Here is a 17,232-nt window from a genome sequence, read left to right as displayed (position 1 = left end):
TTCCAGCACTTGAGAGGCACAGACAGAAAGCTACATCAAAGTCCTCCTGCTCTGCGTAGCCTGCTTGAGGCCGACCGTGGCTACATCAGACCCAGCCTAGAAATAAGCTAATGACTAAAATGAAAACTTCTTCAGATTTTATGTACTTAGAAGTATAATTTTTTTTTTTTTTTAAATCTGATCTTACTCTTTCACAAACACTTAGAAGCCAGGCGCAGTGGTACACACCTGTAATCCCAGCACTCTGGGAGGCAGAGGCAAGCAATCTCTGTAAGTTCAAGACCAGCCTGGTCTACAAAGTGAGTCCAAGACAACCACAGCCACACAGAGAAACCCTGTCTCTAAAAACAAAACAAAATCATCATCAACAACAAAAACCACTTAGAAATAAAACATTCTCATATTTTTTACTACTTAGACACAATGAAAAGTAAAATTAGCATTCTAGATAACTTTTAAACAGAAATCACATTTTCATTGCAAATATCAGTTTGCCTCTTAAAAAAAAAACCTATTAATAGCAGTCATATGTTTCTCTTTTGAACAGAGAAAATATTTAAAACACACATTTCTTGGCATGAAACTTGACAAGTTAATAGCTTGAAATGATTCATGCATTTATTTTTTGTTTTCTCTCTCTCTCCCTCCCTTGTTTTATGTTTTGAATCAGAGTCTTGCTATACATGCTGGTCTTTCATAATCCTCTTGTCTCAATCTTCTAAGGGATAAGGTTTGAGGAGCATGCCACAAAGACTGGCTATTCATTTGTTTCCAAATTGTATGTAAGAAAAGGGCATTTGAGGCTGGGCGTGGTGGCGCATGACTTTAATCCCAGCACTTGGGAGACAGAGGCAGCGGATCACTGTGAGTTCAAGGCCAGCCTGGTCTACAAAGTGAGTCTAGGACAGCCCAGGCTACACACAGAACTGTCTCAAAAAAGAAAGGGAGAGAGAAAGAAAAGAAAAGAAAAGGGCATTGGAGATTGCAAAGCAAGATTCTTAGTTGTTTATCTCATAAATAAGCCCTTTAAAATCCACCAAAACTAGATGTAATCCTAGAGCAGAGGTACACATTCTTGAGCTAAATCACTCCTTTTCTCTACAAATAATTCAATATAGAAAACTATATTTTTCAAAGCACACACTAAAAAAAATATATATATATAAACAAATCATCTTTGCTCTATTTTTTTTTCCCCTGTCCTAGACTCGCTTTGTAGAACAGGCTGGTCTCGAACTCACAGAGATCCAACCTGCCTCTCTGCTTCCCGAGTGCTGGGATTAAAGGCGTGCACCACCACTCCCAGCTAGGATAAGTTTTGAAAGTAGCTAGGATGCAAGGCCAGCCTGGTCTACAAAGAGAGTCCATGACAGCCAGGATTACACAGAGGAACCCTGTCTCAAAACAAAAGCAAAAACAAAACAGACAAACAGAAGTAACTAGGATATAAGGCACTTACTAAAAAAAAAAAAAAAAAAGAAATTTGGACTTGAAGGATATTTATCCATAAATATGTGATACATTCATTTATTTGCTTTTCTATTAACTGTGTACTACGAGAAAGAATGAAGCCACAAGCACTGATCCACCACATTTCTCCTTCACCCACCACCTGCTTCAAAATCATATGAAAATATGATTTGGTGACTCACATCTCCAATTTCAGTACTCTGGAAGCTGAGGCAGGAGGACCACAACAACTTCAAGGCTAGCGTGGGTGGGCTACATGGTGAGTTCCACCCTAGCTTGTGATACAGACTAGACTCTGTCTCAAACTGGAGGAAGAAGAGGAAGAGAAAGGAAGGAAGAGGAGGAGGAAAATACGTCACAGGACTGAGCACTAAGGTCCACTGCGCAGGGACAGAATCTCAAGATGGCCAAGGAGAGCAGCAGGGCATCACTGCAGACACAGGCAACCTCAGTTTAAAAGCACGCGGTCCAAATACAAGGGGTTCCCACTTCTACTAAACAGTGCACAGAGAACCAGAGTCATCATCCCAGCACCCAGCGCTGAGTCAGAGCCACACTGCCTGGCAGAGCAGTCTCTTGGATGGAGATGTCTAGAGCACAGGACCTAATGTGCCTAGAAAGACACAGGGCAGGTGGTCTCCAGGTGGCAACCCTCCTCATAAAGAATTAATGTGCTCAACAAAGCAAAAGAGACACTAGGCAGCTGGCTGGGAGAAAGGCCAGCGGGAGCAGAACGGCCATGCTCAGGTCTCATTACCAAGGCAATTAAGTGAATGACGATGCTTCCGAAGCGCGGCAATGCCTTGTAGCTACCAAAATATAGTCTCCCTCAAAATTCATCTGAAGCTCTGGTTAATTCTTAAAGCGTTGGTGTTACATCCACTGGTTTAAACGGGACAGTTCGTGCAGAGTTCTAGCCTCCAGGCATTTAAATTTTTCCTTAAGTCAGGAAGATGCTTAGAGGTAGAAACACTTGTAGAGTCAAAAACAAACCATGGGATTTTCTTGTTACAGTTATAAAAAAAAATATTTCATAGCAAGTATTAATTTTATCAGGCTAAATATACATGTAGGCAATTGTAGGTACACAGGAGTCCACCTTTACCTACAGCAGTGGTTCTCAGCCTTCCTAAAACGCTGCAAGCCTTTAATATAGTTCCTCAGGCTGTGGTGACCGCCAGCCATACGATTCTTTTTGGTGCTACTTCATAACTAATTTTTGCTACTGTTACACACTGTAATGTAAATATTTAATACGCAGGATATCTGATGTGTGACCTGACCCCTGTGAAAGGGTCATTTGACCTCCAAAGGGGTCCCGACCCAGAGGTTAAGGACCTCTGTTCTAGATAAAGAAATAAAGTAACTTAAAAAAAAAAAAAAAGCTAATTTGTAGCAGGCGGCCCATGCCTATGATCCCAGCACTCTGGGAGGCAGAAGGGGCAGGGGGAAGCTATGAGTTCCAGGCCATCCTGGTCTACAAAGGGAGTCCAGGACAGCCAAGGCTACACAGAGAAAAACAAAAACAAATTTAAAAATTAAAAATAAAAGCTCATTTGTAGCTGGGTGTGGTGAGTCACACTTATAAACCCAGAACTGAGGAGGCTGAGATAAACGGAACTGTAGGTTTGAGGAGTCCAGCCTGGGCTACATATAGTTTCAGTCCACCCAGGCTACATGATAATACTATAACTAAAAAGAAAAGAAGGAAGAAGGAAAGAAGTGAAGGAAAGAAAGAAAGAAGGAAAGAAAGAAAAAATTGCTTAAAAGATTTATTCTATGTCTAGTGTCTGTGTGTTTGTCTGTGTATGTGGTATGTGCACTGTGTGCTGGTGCCCTTGGAGGCCAGGACTCCGACATGTACACAGCAGAGTCGATCTCTTGAAGTGTTGGCGGGAAACAAGCCTTAACTTCTTTTGATGCCGAGTAAAATGTTGGGCTTGAGAACGGCAGAGACAACAGAGTATCTATCTGTGTGCAGCCCCTACTCTCATCTGTAGGTTCAATTTTCTTAACCAATATATTTTATTACAACTTGTTAACTGAGCGTACGTCACTTATAACCCAACTAACCAAAACAATAGGAAACGAGGATTAAGGAACACTATAGCAAAACCATAAGGATATCAGTTCCGAGGACCGATTCTCCTGGCGTAATCAGCAGGATTTCTTCTGCTGGAACCTGGAGTAACCAGGACCCGGAACCTCAGCAGGAGCTGGAACCCGGAAGCCTTCCCTCGAGCGGTTCTCTCTAGGAGCATCTCAAAGTGGAGCAATGAACAGCCAAAACTATACTGAAGTCTCCACAAGGCCCCGCCTCCAGTTCTGTGCTCATTTATGTATCTCCTCCCAGAGTCTATTCACGGGATCTTTTCAGCTGGCAACAATCAAGCTCCCACACGAGGTGGTTGGTCTTCTAGTAGATTAACCTCACCTGTTCTCTCATGAAACCATTCTGATCCCACCCTTGGGATCCTAAAAAACAGGTTTATCTCTCCTTCACTCATCACCTCTACCGGGATGACTAACGCAGTCCCCAAACTCACGAGATTTTACTGTTGTTACAGTTTTAAAACCCTTTTTTAAAAAGTGCTTCATTCTTCCTCCACAATCACTGTCAATTTATTACCACCATCAGGCATTTTTTTTTCCATTTTCTTGAATGTAATTTTGTGGGTGGTGTTGTGTGTATGTGTGTGTGTGTGTGTGTGTGTGTAGGTAGGTAGGTAGGTAGGTAGTTAGGTAGTAGGTAGTTAGGTAGGTCAGAGGTCAACAACACTTATTTTCCAACATCTCTCTACCTTATCTTTTGAGAGAGGCTCTCTCTGAGCCAGGAGCTCACAGCTACTAGACTGGCTAGCCAATGTCCTGAGGACACACCAGTAAACCATGCTGAGTGTTTACACACACAGGAGCTGGGAATCCAAACTCAAGTCCTCATGCTGTTGAGGCAGAGAAGTTCCCAATGAGCCATCTCCTTAGTGACCCTCTTTAACACCTCCCCCTGCCCTTTTATTGGGGGGTGGGGGTAGAGGTAGAGGTGAACACAAGGTCTTGCTCACTCTAAGCAGACAATATACCAATGAGTTACAGCCCTAGCTTCAAGAGTCATTTTTGTACAGTTCAGGTGCATCCCAGGCAAGTTTAAAACCCTTCTATGGCTCCTCACTGCAGCGGGAGGAAAGCTAAGCAGGTGAGCATCAGGTGCTGTGCCCACCACAATGGTCTCTTCTTTCCTGATTGTGCCCCCGCTATCCTCAGCTAGGCAGGCCCTTCCTCCTCCAACTGCAGCCTCTCAACTGCAAAATGAGGACAGGAGTGACACAGTCTCCTAGAAGCTGTTTTTGCTAAATAAAATGCATGGGCTTTCACCAGGACTCGTGGAGTAACCAAAAGCGAGAGGAAAGCCTGAGGCCTTTGCCTTCATTTTTTTTTTCTTTTTTTTTTTTTTTTTTTTTTTTTTTATCTGTTTCATGAAAGGCTGAGAGATAACTTACCTCCTAAGGCCTTCCTCTCCAGTAACCTTAAGCAGGAAAAGAGAAACCTCCCAAACAAAGCCCCCCACCCCCCACATCACACCCCCCACACCCCCACCCCGATGAGGACAGTTATCCATGGCTGTACCAGCTTGCTGGACCACTTCAGAGCTAAGAATGAGGCAACAGTGACCAGGAGCGTGCTTTGACCAGGACTGCCTCATCATTTTTGCATACTTTTTACTCTGTTTAAACCTAAACCTCAAGTCAGTACCCCAAAGACAAACTTGGGGTGTCTATATTGATATGTTACTCTTCCCAATGTGGCCACATCGAATCCACTGTCCTCTTGTGCTTTAGCATTACCGCTTTTTTCTTTTTTTTTTTTTTTTCTTAAGATTTTATTTATTATTTATACAGTATTCTGCCGGCTTGTGAGCCAGCAGGCCAGAAAAGGGCACCAGATCTCATTATAGATGGTCATGAGTCACCGTGTGGTTGCTGGGAATTGAACTTAGGACCTTTGGAAGAACAGCCAGTGCTCTTAACCTCTGAGCCATCTCTCCAGGCCTGCAGTCCTGGGCTTTTTCATTGGAGTATCTGGATGGGTATACAAGTATAGTGTGTTGGGACTGGTCGTACCTACTGAGAGGATCTGGTAAGCTTATAGATAGACATAGAGGCTCAGTCCAGCAATGGACCACCATCCTCATGCTTGCCAGGGGCTGCCTGCCGCCACCATACAGCCACATCCAACCAGAGAAGAAGGAAGGTTCCGATGGCAGAGCAAAAAGCAGAGATGTGGCAAATGAAAGCCAATTAGCAAGAGACCAGGAAGGCTGGAGATCAGGGGCCTCCTATAGGAGGGAAAAAAGCAACTCCCCCTCCAGCTCTGAAAGCTTGGGCTTTTTTGTTTTGCTGTTGTTGTTGCTGCTGCTGCTGCTGCTGCTGCTGCTGCTGTTGTTGTTGTTTCAGGCTTGATTTGTTTTGTTGCTTTTTGTTTTTGTTTGTTTCTTTGTTTTCAAGAATTGTACATTAGGAAGAAAAGTAACTTACTGAAATTTACTTGGACCAAGTCATTGTCCAAAACTGACCTGGGGACCCTCAGATCTTCAACACTATATAAGAGTTCAAGGCCCTCAGGACCCTCCCACTACTTCACCCTGCAACCTGTGCACTTGCTTTAGGCACAGGCTTTCCTCTGACTAAAAGACAAGACTCTCCTGAGGTCAGAGTATTGTTTTTTGTTGTTTTTTGTTTTGTTTTGTTGGTTTGGTTTGGTTTTTCGAGACAAGGTTTCTCTATGTTATCTTGGCTGTTCTGGACTTGCTTTGTAGACCAGGCTGGCCAAGAACTCACAGCGATCCTCCTGCCTCTGCCTCCCGAGTGCTGGGATTAAAGGCGTGCACCATCACGCCCGGCTGAGGTCAAAGTACTGTAAACCAAGGTTCCCCACCTCACCCTATATCCCTCCCACTCCATCTCTGGCCTCAAACCACAGCAGCTGAGGGTGCCCTTGCACTTCAGATCCTTCTGCCTCCACCTCCAGTGGAATGCTGGGAGTTTAGGCCTGTGCCATCCACTATGGTACTTCTTAGAGCATGCTAGGGTAAGCCCATGCCCACTGAGCTACATCCTGGCCCCCCACCCTCCCCCCCAGGTCCCCAGACTCTCAAATTCCAATGTGTAAATTTAATTAGATCTTTAGTTGATAGGCTTACCTCAAGACACCTCCCAAAGGTACATGTAAATTAACTATTTCCCAAGGAGGCAGCATTCTAAAGACTGCCCCCCTCAGGCTCTCACTAACATCTCTCCTCCCCCCCACCCTACCCTACCCCCACATATAGCCTGACAAAGAAAAAGAATGTGATTCCTTCATTTGTTGTTCGTCTTCTTTCATTTAGCTTTATTTTGGGTTCTGCTTTATTTTAGAACTGAAGTAAACAGGCCAGACAGCTCCAGAGAATAGCTCTGAAGAGCCATGCCTACTGTGCAGCTTTCTCCAACTTGCTTAAGACTCAGAGGATCTTTCTACACAGCGGGTATTTTCTGTGCAGTGCAGGGAAGTGGGGGACAAACCAGAGAGGCTGCCGCAGGGAAGAGAGGAAGCTTAGGTTTGGGGGGAGGTGTGTCTTGCAGAATTCTGGGAACAACAAGTCCTCACGAAATGTCCCTCCTAGGTAGTAGCTCTGAGGCCAGGCTCAGCCTCAGAGGCTGAAGCTAAATGACCATCACTATTTGCCAGGAGGATAAACAGTCCAGAGAAAAAAATAAAACAAAACAAAACAAAGCAAAAAGCTTTTCATATCTAACCACACCTAAATAAACTTGGCAATTCCCACTCTTAAAAACAAGTACTGTGCCCAACCCAAAAAAGTAAGGGTAGGGGGCTGGAGAGATGGCTCAGAGGTTAAGAGTACTGACTGGTCTTCCAGAGGTTCTGAGTTCAATTCCCAGTAACCACATAGTGGCTCACAACCATCTATACAATGTGATCTAATGCCTGTTTCTGTCTTGCAGGTGTGCATGCAGACAGAGCACTGTATACATAATAAAGAAATAAATTGTACATAATAAATAAGTAAATCTAAAAAAAAAGAAGAAGAAGAGAGGGTAGAGGAGTGGCAACGAGAAAGCAGGACTCTAATTCTACTCGTCTGGGCAGACATCAACTGAAGCATGTCGTGGGTAAAGGTGCCATGCTTTCAATGTAGGGTTATCTGAAAGAATGGCACATTTATGCTCAGGGCGCACAGCCATTTGGGAGCACTCAGATTTTGCAGTTGACTGATGAAATTGCCCAAATGGTAGCTTCTGCTGGAAGAGAATTCATTACCATCTTCAGAAGTACTACTCTGTGATAAGGGATGTTTTAATGGGACTTCTGCATTTAAGAAGTACGCTCTTTTGTGACTTTGACACAATTATGCTCTCAGCACCCAGTTAATATCAGGCACTGGGGACCGAAACTGAATCCAGATGCTGACCCCACTCTCCAAATAGCCACAAGCAGAGATTTTTTTATGAGTCATTCTCTGTTTATTCACTACTTCTGTATAGACTTATTAGTGTTTATTTATTCTATCACTACTTAATTTCCATGTTTTAGATTGTTTTATTATCCTCTAAGTAAGTATTTTTGTTAACAATGATCTAAAAGCAACTATTTGCTGCTTAACTCTGCAGGGATCGAACTAATTTATAAGCAAAATGTGTTCTAGTGAACTCAAACATTCATACCTTGCTCACTGAGTTATAACTGATTAATTAACTAATGACACCTGATAAGTTCCCCGCTCCTCCCAGCCTTGCCCCTTGTTCACTTGTTCACCACTATCAGAAATGCAGGCCCTGCCCTTCTACCTAAAAAGGTTCTTCCCTAGCGGGGTGATAGACAAGGAGCTCGGGATCAGCTCAGACACTGTCACCAACAAGGTACAAGCCACTGGTCAAACCCTTTGGATGACTGTAGATTTCCACAATTAAAAACTGCAAAAGGAAGGAAGCGGTGCTTCATGTTTCAGCAAGAACCAAGCGACCCAAACGTCACCTCTGTGTCTTGACATACTGCCCCGAAGATGAAGTTTTTAATAAACACTTGGAGGACAGGTCTCCAACAGTAACAAGATCCCCCCTTTTGATGCAGGGCCTTCCCATTAGAGTGTACAAAGGCAAGGCTGCCAGATTTCCCTCTCTGTATTTGACCAAGGAAAGGCCAGCATTTGTCCCAGAGAAAATGGAGACTGCATAAAAAGGATAGAAAAAGGTTTGGGCCACACTGACCTGATCTCCTGCTTCACACTCAACTCAAGGCTTAGTAAGAGCACCTATTTTCTTTGCTCTTGGATCTGCTCTTTGAATAACAGGTTTGGTCTTCTAGAGCCCCACCCCATCTTTTAACTCAGCCAAAGAATACTGTGCTACAACGAACCCAACAGTGCTGGGATCTGCCAGGGAAAGGAAAGCAAATATTCAGAAAGTACCACCTGCCAATCCTCTCCCGGACCAGTACTCAGTGCAACTTGCATTTTCGCCAGCAATCCCCTCCCCTGCCACCCCACCAGCCTACACCCTCCTAAAGGATGCAGTGTGATGCTATCAAACCAGTGTTCTCTGTGACTTGAAAATTCACAGAGCGGAGTTCTTCTGGGCAAGAACCAAGATAAGGTGTCTGCTTGTTGGACTCTAAGATTGCCGGACACCAGTTTGAAACATGCACTGGTTTTCCTGGAATTTCAACGGAGCATCTTTTACAGCTGAAAGGTTTAGGAAAGGCAATGAATTGTAAATCCAAAATTCCTGGTGTCCGTACACAGCATACATAGATAAAACTCTATCATGGGTAAATGTGTCTGTTATTATATATTCTCAAGCACAGATAGGCATCTTTAACCCAGGAAACAGGGATACACTGAACTTCAAGATGTCCAGAAAGATGAGACACAAGCTCTATTTTCACAGAGGGGAAAAAAAAAAAAACTATGTAAACAGCTGTGTTCACTGACCGTCTACGATCCACCAGGCAGTACACGGAGCCCCTCATACACATCGATCTGGTGCCTCTCCCGTAAAACCCAACGTGCAGCTAGCTCATCAAGCGATGAGATGGAGAACCAGAGGGGGCGAGTGACTCGGCCAAGGTTATTGCAGACAGTCAGTTGGAGAGCAGGAATTTAAACCAGGCTAACTCATTTCAGAGACCAAGACCTTAACCACAATGGTGAAAACTACACTGTATAGTTCCCAAAGAGACTGCTGCAAAAAACAAAACAAAATAAAACCACCCACTCCTATGTGAAAGGTAATACCTAGCAGTAAACGTGAAGCTGAAATCTTCACATGGGTTAAGATGTCTGCCTATAAAAACCCTACCCATCCAAGGTACTAAACTACAGCAGGTTACAGCTCCATCCCCTATGTCTAAGAACTACTTTCCAGAAGTAAGCCAAATCCATGAGCGGTTTCAGTCACTGGACAGTTCAAAAACTCTTATCAGCACAGATTCAGCACTATATGTTGTCGGTGCCAAACATATAAACAAATATCCTGTAATTCTACAAACTACAAGAGCTGAGGGCTGAGCAAGTAAACACTGTGGCAGTTCTGCATAAGGAAATGGTTGTTTTCCTTTCGTGGGCACACGACAAGCCCTGTGCGCATAACCATCGGTGCAGTGAGGCCATCAGGAGTCCACCCGCCAAATATTTACAAGTAGTATTTACATCTACTTTTTCGGGTTTTTCCACGCCAACTTTTCTAAGCAGGTGTCCCTGATTACAGCTGATTGCTCAAAATGTAGCTCTGAAGTGACCGGTGGGTGGTTTTATTTGTTTTGGTTTGGTTTTAACTGAGAGGAGACGGTGGAGAGAAGAAAAGGTGCCCAATGAGTGGGCGAGGGTAGAGCCCCACTTCCCGCGCCTGCCTCCCCAGGCAGCTCACCAGGATGCCCATCACGTCGGTCCAGAGGCGGGAAAACGCCTCGGAGGTGCCAGCCTCAGGCTCAGGCTCCCGAGCGGGCTCCGCATCGGGGTCCGGCTCCGGCGCCGGGCCAGCAGCTCCCGCGTCCTCCTCCATGGTCCTGTCCGGGTGCGTCCGGGTCCCAGCGCTGCCCACGGCCCGTAGCAGCGCGTCGGCCACCCGGCGCAAGGTCCCCGCCCGCAGCGTCACAGGGCCGCGCCCCCGCGTCGCTTGCTCCAGCCTCTGCCGGGTACAGAGCCCCACTGCCAGAACTAGGCACCTCGATCCGCAGCGACCGTAATTGACAACTCCAGAAACTTTTCCTAGCCCGGCCCGGCGCAGCAACAGGGTAGCTGGAGCGGAGTCAGCACCACTGGCTGCGGCGGGGAGTTCGTAGGATGAGGGAACCAGAAGCTCCACTGAACAGGCGCTGTGTCCTGCAATGGCAACCGGCTCTGGACCGCACGCGACTTGCCTCTAAAGAAAAGTCTGCGCAGGGCTCCGCAGGGGATAGTGACGCCTGTGGACCCCGGGCTAGCTAGTCCAGGACCCCTCTCTTCAGAATGAGCTCTTCCAACTCCACATGACTCCCTCCCCTCCAGGCTCAAGAAAGCGTTTAGCAACAAAAGGTGCTCTGATGTCAGGCGCTTTGCATGGAAATGAGCCTCAGCCCAGCCAACAAATCGCCTGTTGAAAGCGTAGCAGAGCCGCCGGTCCCGGGCCCCGCACAAGTCCGCGCCTTTCACCCCGCGCCTTCCGCCACAGAAACTACAGAAAGTTAATCTTTAAGCTGCTGGCTGCGCCCGAGTTCACAAGGAGTCTGTATGGTGACAACCCACACCTCGCCCTCGGGAGTTGAGCAGTCTTGCCTGTCAGCCTAGGCTTCTTGGAAAACAAAGTGTGACAAAGCTCTCCAGGGCACGAGCCATTGTTTGGGTCCTTGGATTAGTGGGGAAATTTTTGGCCACCGTGCTGTGTACTTCTAGGGTTTTCGGATAATTAGGGAAGACCCTCTTTGGGTTGTAAGGTTTTTGTTGTTGTTTGTTTGTTGTTTTTACATGAAAGACTCCGGAAGGGGTATGTTCAAAACTAAAGTTAATTTTATGACCGCTTAGCCCATGCACACTCCAGGCCTGTGTATGTTTTGCCAAAAGAAAATCCCCAAGGGAATTAGCCCTGAAGTTTTTTTTTTTTCCTGAAGTTGTTTTTATTATTATTTATTTACTTACTTATTTTCCTCCTCTTCCTCCTTTTAAACTACTCAGAAATTTTTCCTAAGACATGACAGTGGTGCCGTGTCCTATTTGATTTTGTCACTGCTCACTTTGTGAAACTAAAGAAAGCCAAGGAATCTGTTCCTTATAAAAAGAGTTGGGTGGGCAGGGACTCAGGGATAGAATAATTACTTCTGAAGTGTCTTCGCTTCCTTCTTAGCTTACATACAGAAAAGGAATTAAACTTTGTCGTCCACATCCTCTTGGCATTGAGAAAACCAGTCTGTGCAATGGGTGAATAAACTCTCTTTGACAAGGTCAAAACCCAGAAAGAAAAGAAGTGGGCAGGAAAGGAGGGTTGGGTGTAAGTGCTCACTTGGAAAGCCTGATGACCTCATTTCAAGCCCCCAGAATCCAAGCAAAACCCTTAGCCTAGCAGCATAGGCCTGTATTCCAGGCCTGGGAAGTACAGACAGCAGGACGCTTGTGGCTTTAGTGACCAGCAAGTCCAGACAGCTGCTAAGCTCCAGGTTCAGTGAGAGACTATGTCTCAAAACAAATGGTAGAGAATGATGCCTGACATTACTCTCTGACCTCACCAGGTATGTGCATGAGTGTACACACATACACAAGCATACACACACACACACACTCATCAAGGTTTTACAACCCCTTTCCCAACTTTTTTGGTTGGAAGGTACTCTGTGTGTGTGTGTGTGTGTGTGTGTGTGTGTGTGTGTGTGTGTGTGTTGCATGATAGCTGAGGAAGAGCCCTAGACCCTGAATCATTTGGCTGATGCAGTTAAGCCAGCGGACTCCAGGCTTCTCTGGTGCTGTTTGATGCTGAGAGCTTGAAACAAACTCCACTAAGAAAAGTGATTTGAAAAAAGAACGAAAGAAAGAAATGGTCTTGTCCATCAAGACATCAAAACAAATAAATTAAATAGTAAGAAAAGGAGGGCCAGAGAGATGGCTCAGAGGTTAAGAGCACTGGCTGTTCTTGCAAAGGTTCAATTCCCAGCAACCACATGGTAGTTCATAACCATCTATAATGAGATCTGCTGCCCTCTGCTGGCCTGCAGGCACACATGTAGGCAGAATGCTGTATAAATAATAAAGAAAAAAAAATGGCAAAGAAAAGGAAAAACCCTTTTCCCCTAGAACTAGGGGCCGCCATCTGCCCTACTCACGAGGGGCGAACAGTCCAGGCTCTGAGCTTGATCAATAAACAAGGCCCTATGTGATTTGCATCCCGCTGATCCCTGGTGGTTTTCGGGGGGGCCTTACGACTTGGGCATTACATTGATGTCTCATGTTCCCTTTCTAGCCAGTCTTTCTTCAATCTTGCTAGAATTGAATAAGAATGGGCCCATAGGCTCATATATTTGAATGCTTAGTCATCAGGGAGTGGCATTATTTGAAAGGATTAGAAGGATTAAGAGGTGTTGGTGTAGGTGTGGCCTTGCTGCGGGAAATGTGTCACTTGGAGTGGATTTTGAGGTTTTTAAAACCCCAAGCCAAAGCACATGCTTTTAATCCCAGCATTTGGGAGGCAGAGGCAGGAGGATCACTGTGAGTTCGAGGCCAGCCTGGTCTACAAAGTGAGTCCAGGACAGCCAGGACTAAAAGAGAAACCCTGTCTTAAAAGACAAAACAAAACAAAACCCAAGCCAGGCCCAGTGTCTCTTTTTCTCTTTCTCTGTCTGCAGACCACTATGTTAGCTCTCATCTGCTGCTCCAGTGCCATGCCATGCTTCCCACCATGATAACAGAGTAAACCTCTGAAACAGTAAGCAAAACCTAATTAAATGCTTTGTTTGTTTTTTGTTTTGTTTTTTAGGGTTTTTAGGGTTTTTAGAGACAAGGTCCTGGAACTCACTCTGTAGACCAGGCTGGCCTCAAACTCACAGAGATCTGCCTGCCTTTGCCTCCTGAGTGCTAGGATTAAAGAGTTTCCTGGTCATGATGTCCAGGACCAGGAACACAACAGTAGAACGATGACTAAGGCTGCATCCCAGGCTGACTTTGAACTCACTCTGTGTAGCAAAAGATGGACCTGACTTCTTGCCTCCACCTCCCAGGTGTTAGAATTACAGGCGTGGGCCATTGCTCCTGCTATAATAAATATTTACTGCACCAAGTGAGCAGAGAACTGACAGAATATATTCATTGAATGTAGTCATCTTGGTACGTTTATTGGAAATTGCAAACATATTGTGTTACATATGATACAGGACTACATGTGTTTATAATGGCTTGCTTTGCAATTGTTCCTTTTTAAAATTTTATTCCACTTTACTTTATGTGCATTGGTATGGGAGTGTCAGATCCCTTGGAACTGAAGTTACAGATGGTTGTAAGGCACCATGTAGGTGCTGGGAATTGAACCCTGGTCCTTTGGAGGAGCACCCATGCTCTTAACCACTGAGTCATCTCTCCAGGCCCCTGCAATTGATCTTTCTGTGGATCAGGATTACAAATGTTCAGGCCGCTCCTTCAGAAGTTGCAAGGTAGTTAAGATTCTAGATACAGCCTGAGTAAGTCATTATAACAACATAAGAAAGGCAACTAACCAGATTACAGTGTGGTGGTGAAAGTCCAGTTTTACCATGGGAAGCACAAATATTATTTTGTCTCCCCACTCTATCCTCACCATAGCTGAGGACCAAACTCAAGGTCTTGGGCTTGCTAGGCAAGTGCTCTGAGCTAAATGTCCAACCCAGAAAGCACAAATATTAGTAAGGAGACAAGGCCCAGTTCTGTCTTAAAACATTTGGCAAATTATTTATCTCATATGTAAAAGAGGGAAATTCCATTTGTTTTCATAATTCTGATGTTCTTGTTGGTTATGCAAGAATCTTTACCTAGTAGAACCTTTCCTCCTTTCTCAGCTCTTCTCCTACCCACTCATCCTGTGGGGCTAGATCTGAGTTTCTTCCTTGTTCATCATAGAGATCTTGGGTTGTATGAAGTCATTCCCGGCCCTGGAATGTGATCTCTGAGTCATGAAGCTGAGAGGCTACCTCTGGCTAGGTGTGGTCACAAGGACTCTGCAGTCACCTCTGTTTGTTCTCCTCTGTCATGTTTTGGCTGGGCTTTTTTGTTTGTTTGTTTTTATGTGGGGGAAGATGAAAGCCAGTCTCTCCCACCCAGCTGTATTCCCCATCCGCCTTCAGCTTTGATAGTGAAAACAATAAAATTAATGGTAAAGACAGTTATTTGTTTAAACTTAATTTCTCTTTGGAATTGTGCTTAACATTAAAAATTTCATAACTGGGTGTAGTGGGGCTTGCCTTTAATCCCAGCACTCAGAAAGCAGAGTTAGGTAGGTGTATCTCTGAGTTCGAGACCAGCCTGATCTGATCTACAGGGTGAATTCCAGGAGAGCCAGGCCTATACAGAGATATCCTGTCTCAAAACAAATACATTTTATAAACTTCCACAGTCCTAAAATGGCACTTAGGATTTTCCTTCACCATCCAGTACTTCCACCCGGTGCCTTCCCATTGCGTGTGAGTGAGCGTCGTGGGAGTGGGAGGCTTGTACACGCTGGTATACTTTGCCTAATCCCTTAAGAGTCAGGTATCTGCCTGAAACCAAAGCTCATGATTTATTTTTATCTTTTGTTTTTCAGACAAGTTGGCAGCCAGCAACCTCCAGTGACCCTCCTGTCTCTGCACTCCACGATGCTGGGGTTAGAGGTATGCAGACTTCTAACCATAAGACCATACCTTGTCTGTTAGGGGGGTCTCAGGGATCTGAACTCAGGACCTCATGGTTGCGGAGCAAGCACTCTTAACCACGGAGCCAGCTCTCAGTTCCATGCATTTTATTTTTCCAATGCTAGGGATTGTACATAGGGCCTCATGCCTGTTAGGCAAGGGTTCAACCAGTGAGCTATACCCACTGACTTAGTTTTTCCCATTTGAATCCTCCATCACAGCTATCTGTTTAAGCTACCAGCATCATTACTCCCATCCAAAACAGAGATGAGCTCTGTTGACCAGACTTCCCATACCTGGGTCAAGTTGATGGTGAGTTTCCTTTTATCTTCACTACCAGCCCCTGAGACATTAAAGTTACCTTTTCCTACCATGTTTCATCAATAGCAGTTCTTCTGTAGTGAGGGCATAATCAGTAATAGCATCTAGAAATTTGTTTTTTGTTTGTGTTGTTGTTCTTGCTTTTGTTTTGTTTTCCTGAGTCAGGGTCGCACATTATGTAGACCTGGCTGGCTTGGAACTCCCTGTGTAGACCAGACTGACCTTGAATTCAAGAGAGCTCTGCTTCCTGACTGTTGGGGATGAAAGAATTGCAACCACCATGCCTGGCCCAGCAACCTGTAGGTTCCACTTCGCAAGGCAAAGGGTTGTGGGCTCAAGTGTGGCAACCTAGCTAGTTTTGGGCAAGCCAGAATGTGAAAAGCGGGGTACTGCTGAGGAAATATGAAGTTTTAGCAGACTATATTAAAAAAAAATTACACCAGAGCCAGGAGTTGCCCTCTGACCTCCACTATGGCCTGAGTGTGCCCCCACGAACAAATAAATATGTAAGTTTAAATGAACCTTGAGCTTGTTTGGAGGTTCTAGCAGGAGAGCACAGCTACTCCTATACCCTTGACCAAAGACTGGTCCTCCTCTATTTGAGGAAGGTCGTTTTCTTTGAGGGAGCACAAAGCTTCCAGAGGAAAGGGACACCCGCCTAGCCAGACAGATCAGCCAAATCAACCCTGGCGATCCATGCGGTGACAGATGTCGCAGCCAGATTGCCCTCACATCCAATATGTAACTTTAAAATTTGACTGATTCAAACTAAAAATTTGACTGCTGTTAGGAGATAAGTAAGAAGGTGGAGTGTTGCATACCTATAACCCAGGACTTGAAGGGCGTGAGAGCTGGAAATTCAAGGCCAGCTTGGGCTTCATAAAACCCTGTCTGAGCCAGGGGGGCGGCGCACACTTATAATCCTAGCACTCAGCTAGGCAGAGGCAGGCAGATCTCTGTGAGTTCTAGGCCAGCCTGGTCTACAAAGCCAGTCCAGGACAGCCAGGGCTGCACAGAGAAACCCTGTCTCAAAAAACCCAACCCAAGCCAACCCAACCCAAGCCAACCCAACCCAACCAAACCAAAAAGACCCTGTATGGAAAAAAATATGGGAGGAAGGGAGGGATGGAAGAAAGGAAGGAGGGAAAAGTGGGGAGAGGGGCTGGAGAGATGGCTTGGCCATAAAGAGCACTGACTTTTCTTCCAAAGGACCGGGGTTCAATTCCCAGCACCCACATGGCAGCTCACAACTGTCTGTAACTCCAGTTCCAGGGGCACCAACACCATCACACAGACATACATACAGGCAAGACGTAGATGCACATAAAATAAATAATTCTAAAAAAGAAGAAAAGAAGAAGAAGAGGGGAAGAGAGGAGGAAAGGCAGGGAGGAAAATGGAATTGCTTATTTGAAGATACTCATCTTTCGGGGGTTTTTGGCTGGTTTATTTGTTGTTTTGCTCTGTTTTGTTGTTTTGGGGTGAGAGGCAGAGTCTTTTTATTATGTAGCACAGCCTAACCTTAAACTCTCTATTAGCTCAGGTTGGCCTCTGACTTGTAATCCTCCT

At 45.2% G+C, this 17,232-nt stretch overlaps 1 protein-coding gene across 5 annotated transcripts in view; it reads right to left on the bottom strand.

The window, feature by feature from the left end:
* Window positions 1-17,232, bottom strand: part of Sash1 (SAM and SH3 domain containing 1) — a 350,942-nt gene that overhangs the window by 155,134 nt on the left and 178,576 nt on the right. For 2 of the 5 annotated variants that reach the window (XM_051164249.1, XM_051164250.1), the window contains exon 1: window positions 10,389-11,146. The exons of 2 other annotated variants lie outside the window; for them this stretch is intronic. In XM_051164249.1, coding sequence (XP_051020206.1) covers window positions 10,389-10,523 — 135 coding nt within the window. In that variant the 5' untranslated portion in view covers window positions 10,524-11,146. Of the gene's footprint in view, window positions 1-10,388; window positions 11,155-17,232 lie in introns of those variants that run through there. One more of the 5 variants, XM_051164245.1, reaches the window with a different exon arrangement.

Source organism: Acomys russatus, chromosome 21, assembly GCF_903995435.1.
Source record: "Acomys russatus chromosome 21, mAcoRus1.1, whole genome shotgun sequence".
In the NCBI taxonomy this organism is placed as follows: domain Eukaryota; kingdom Metazoa; phylum Chordata; class Mammalia; order Rodentia; family Muridae; genus Acomys; species Acomys russatus.
This window is presented reverse-complemented; position numbering and strand designations above follow the sequence as displayed.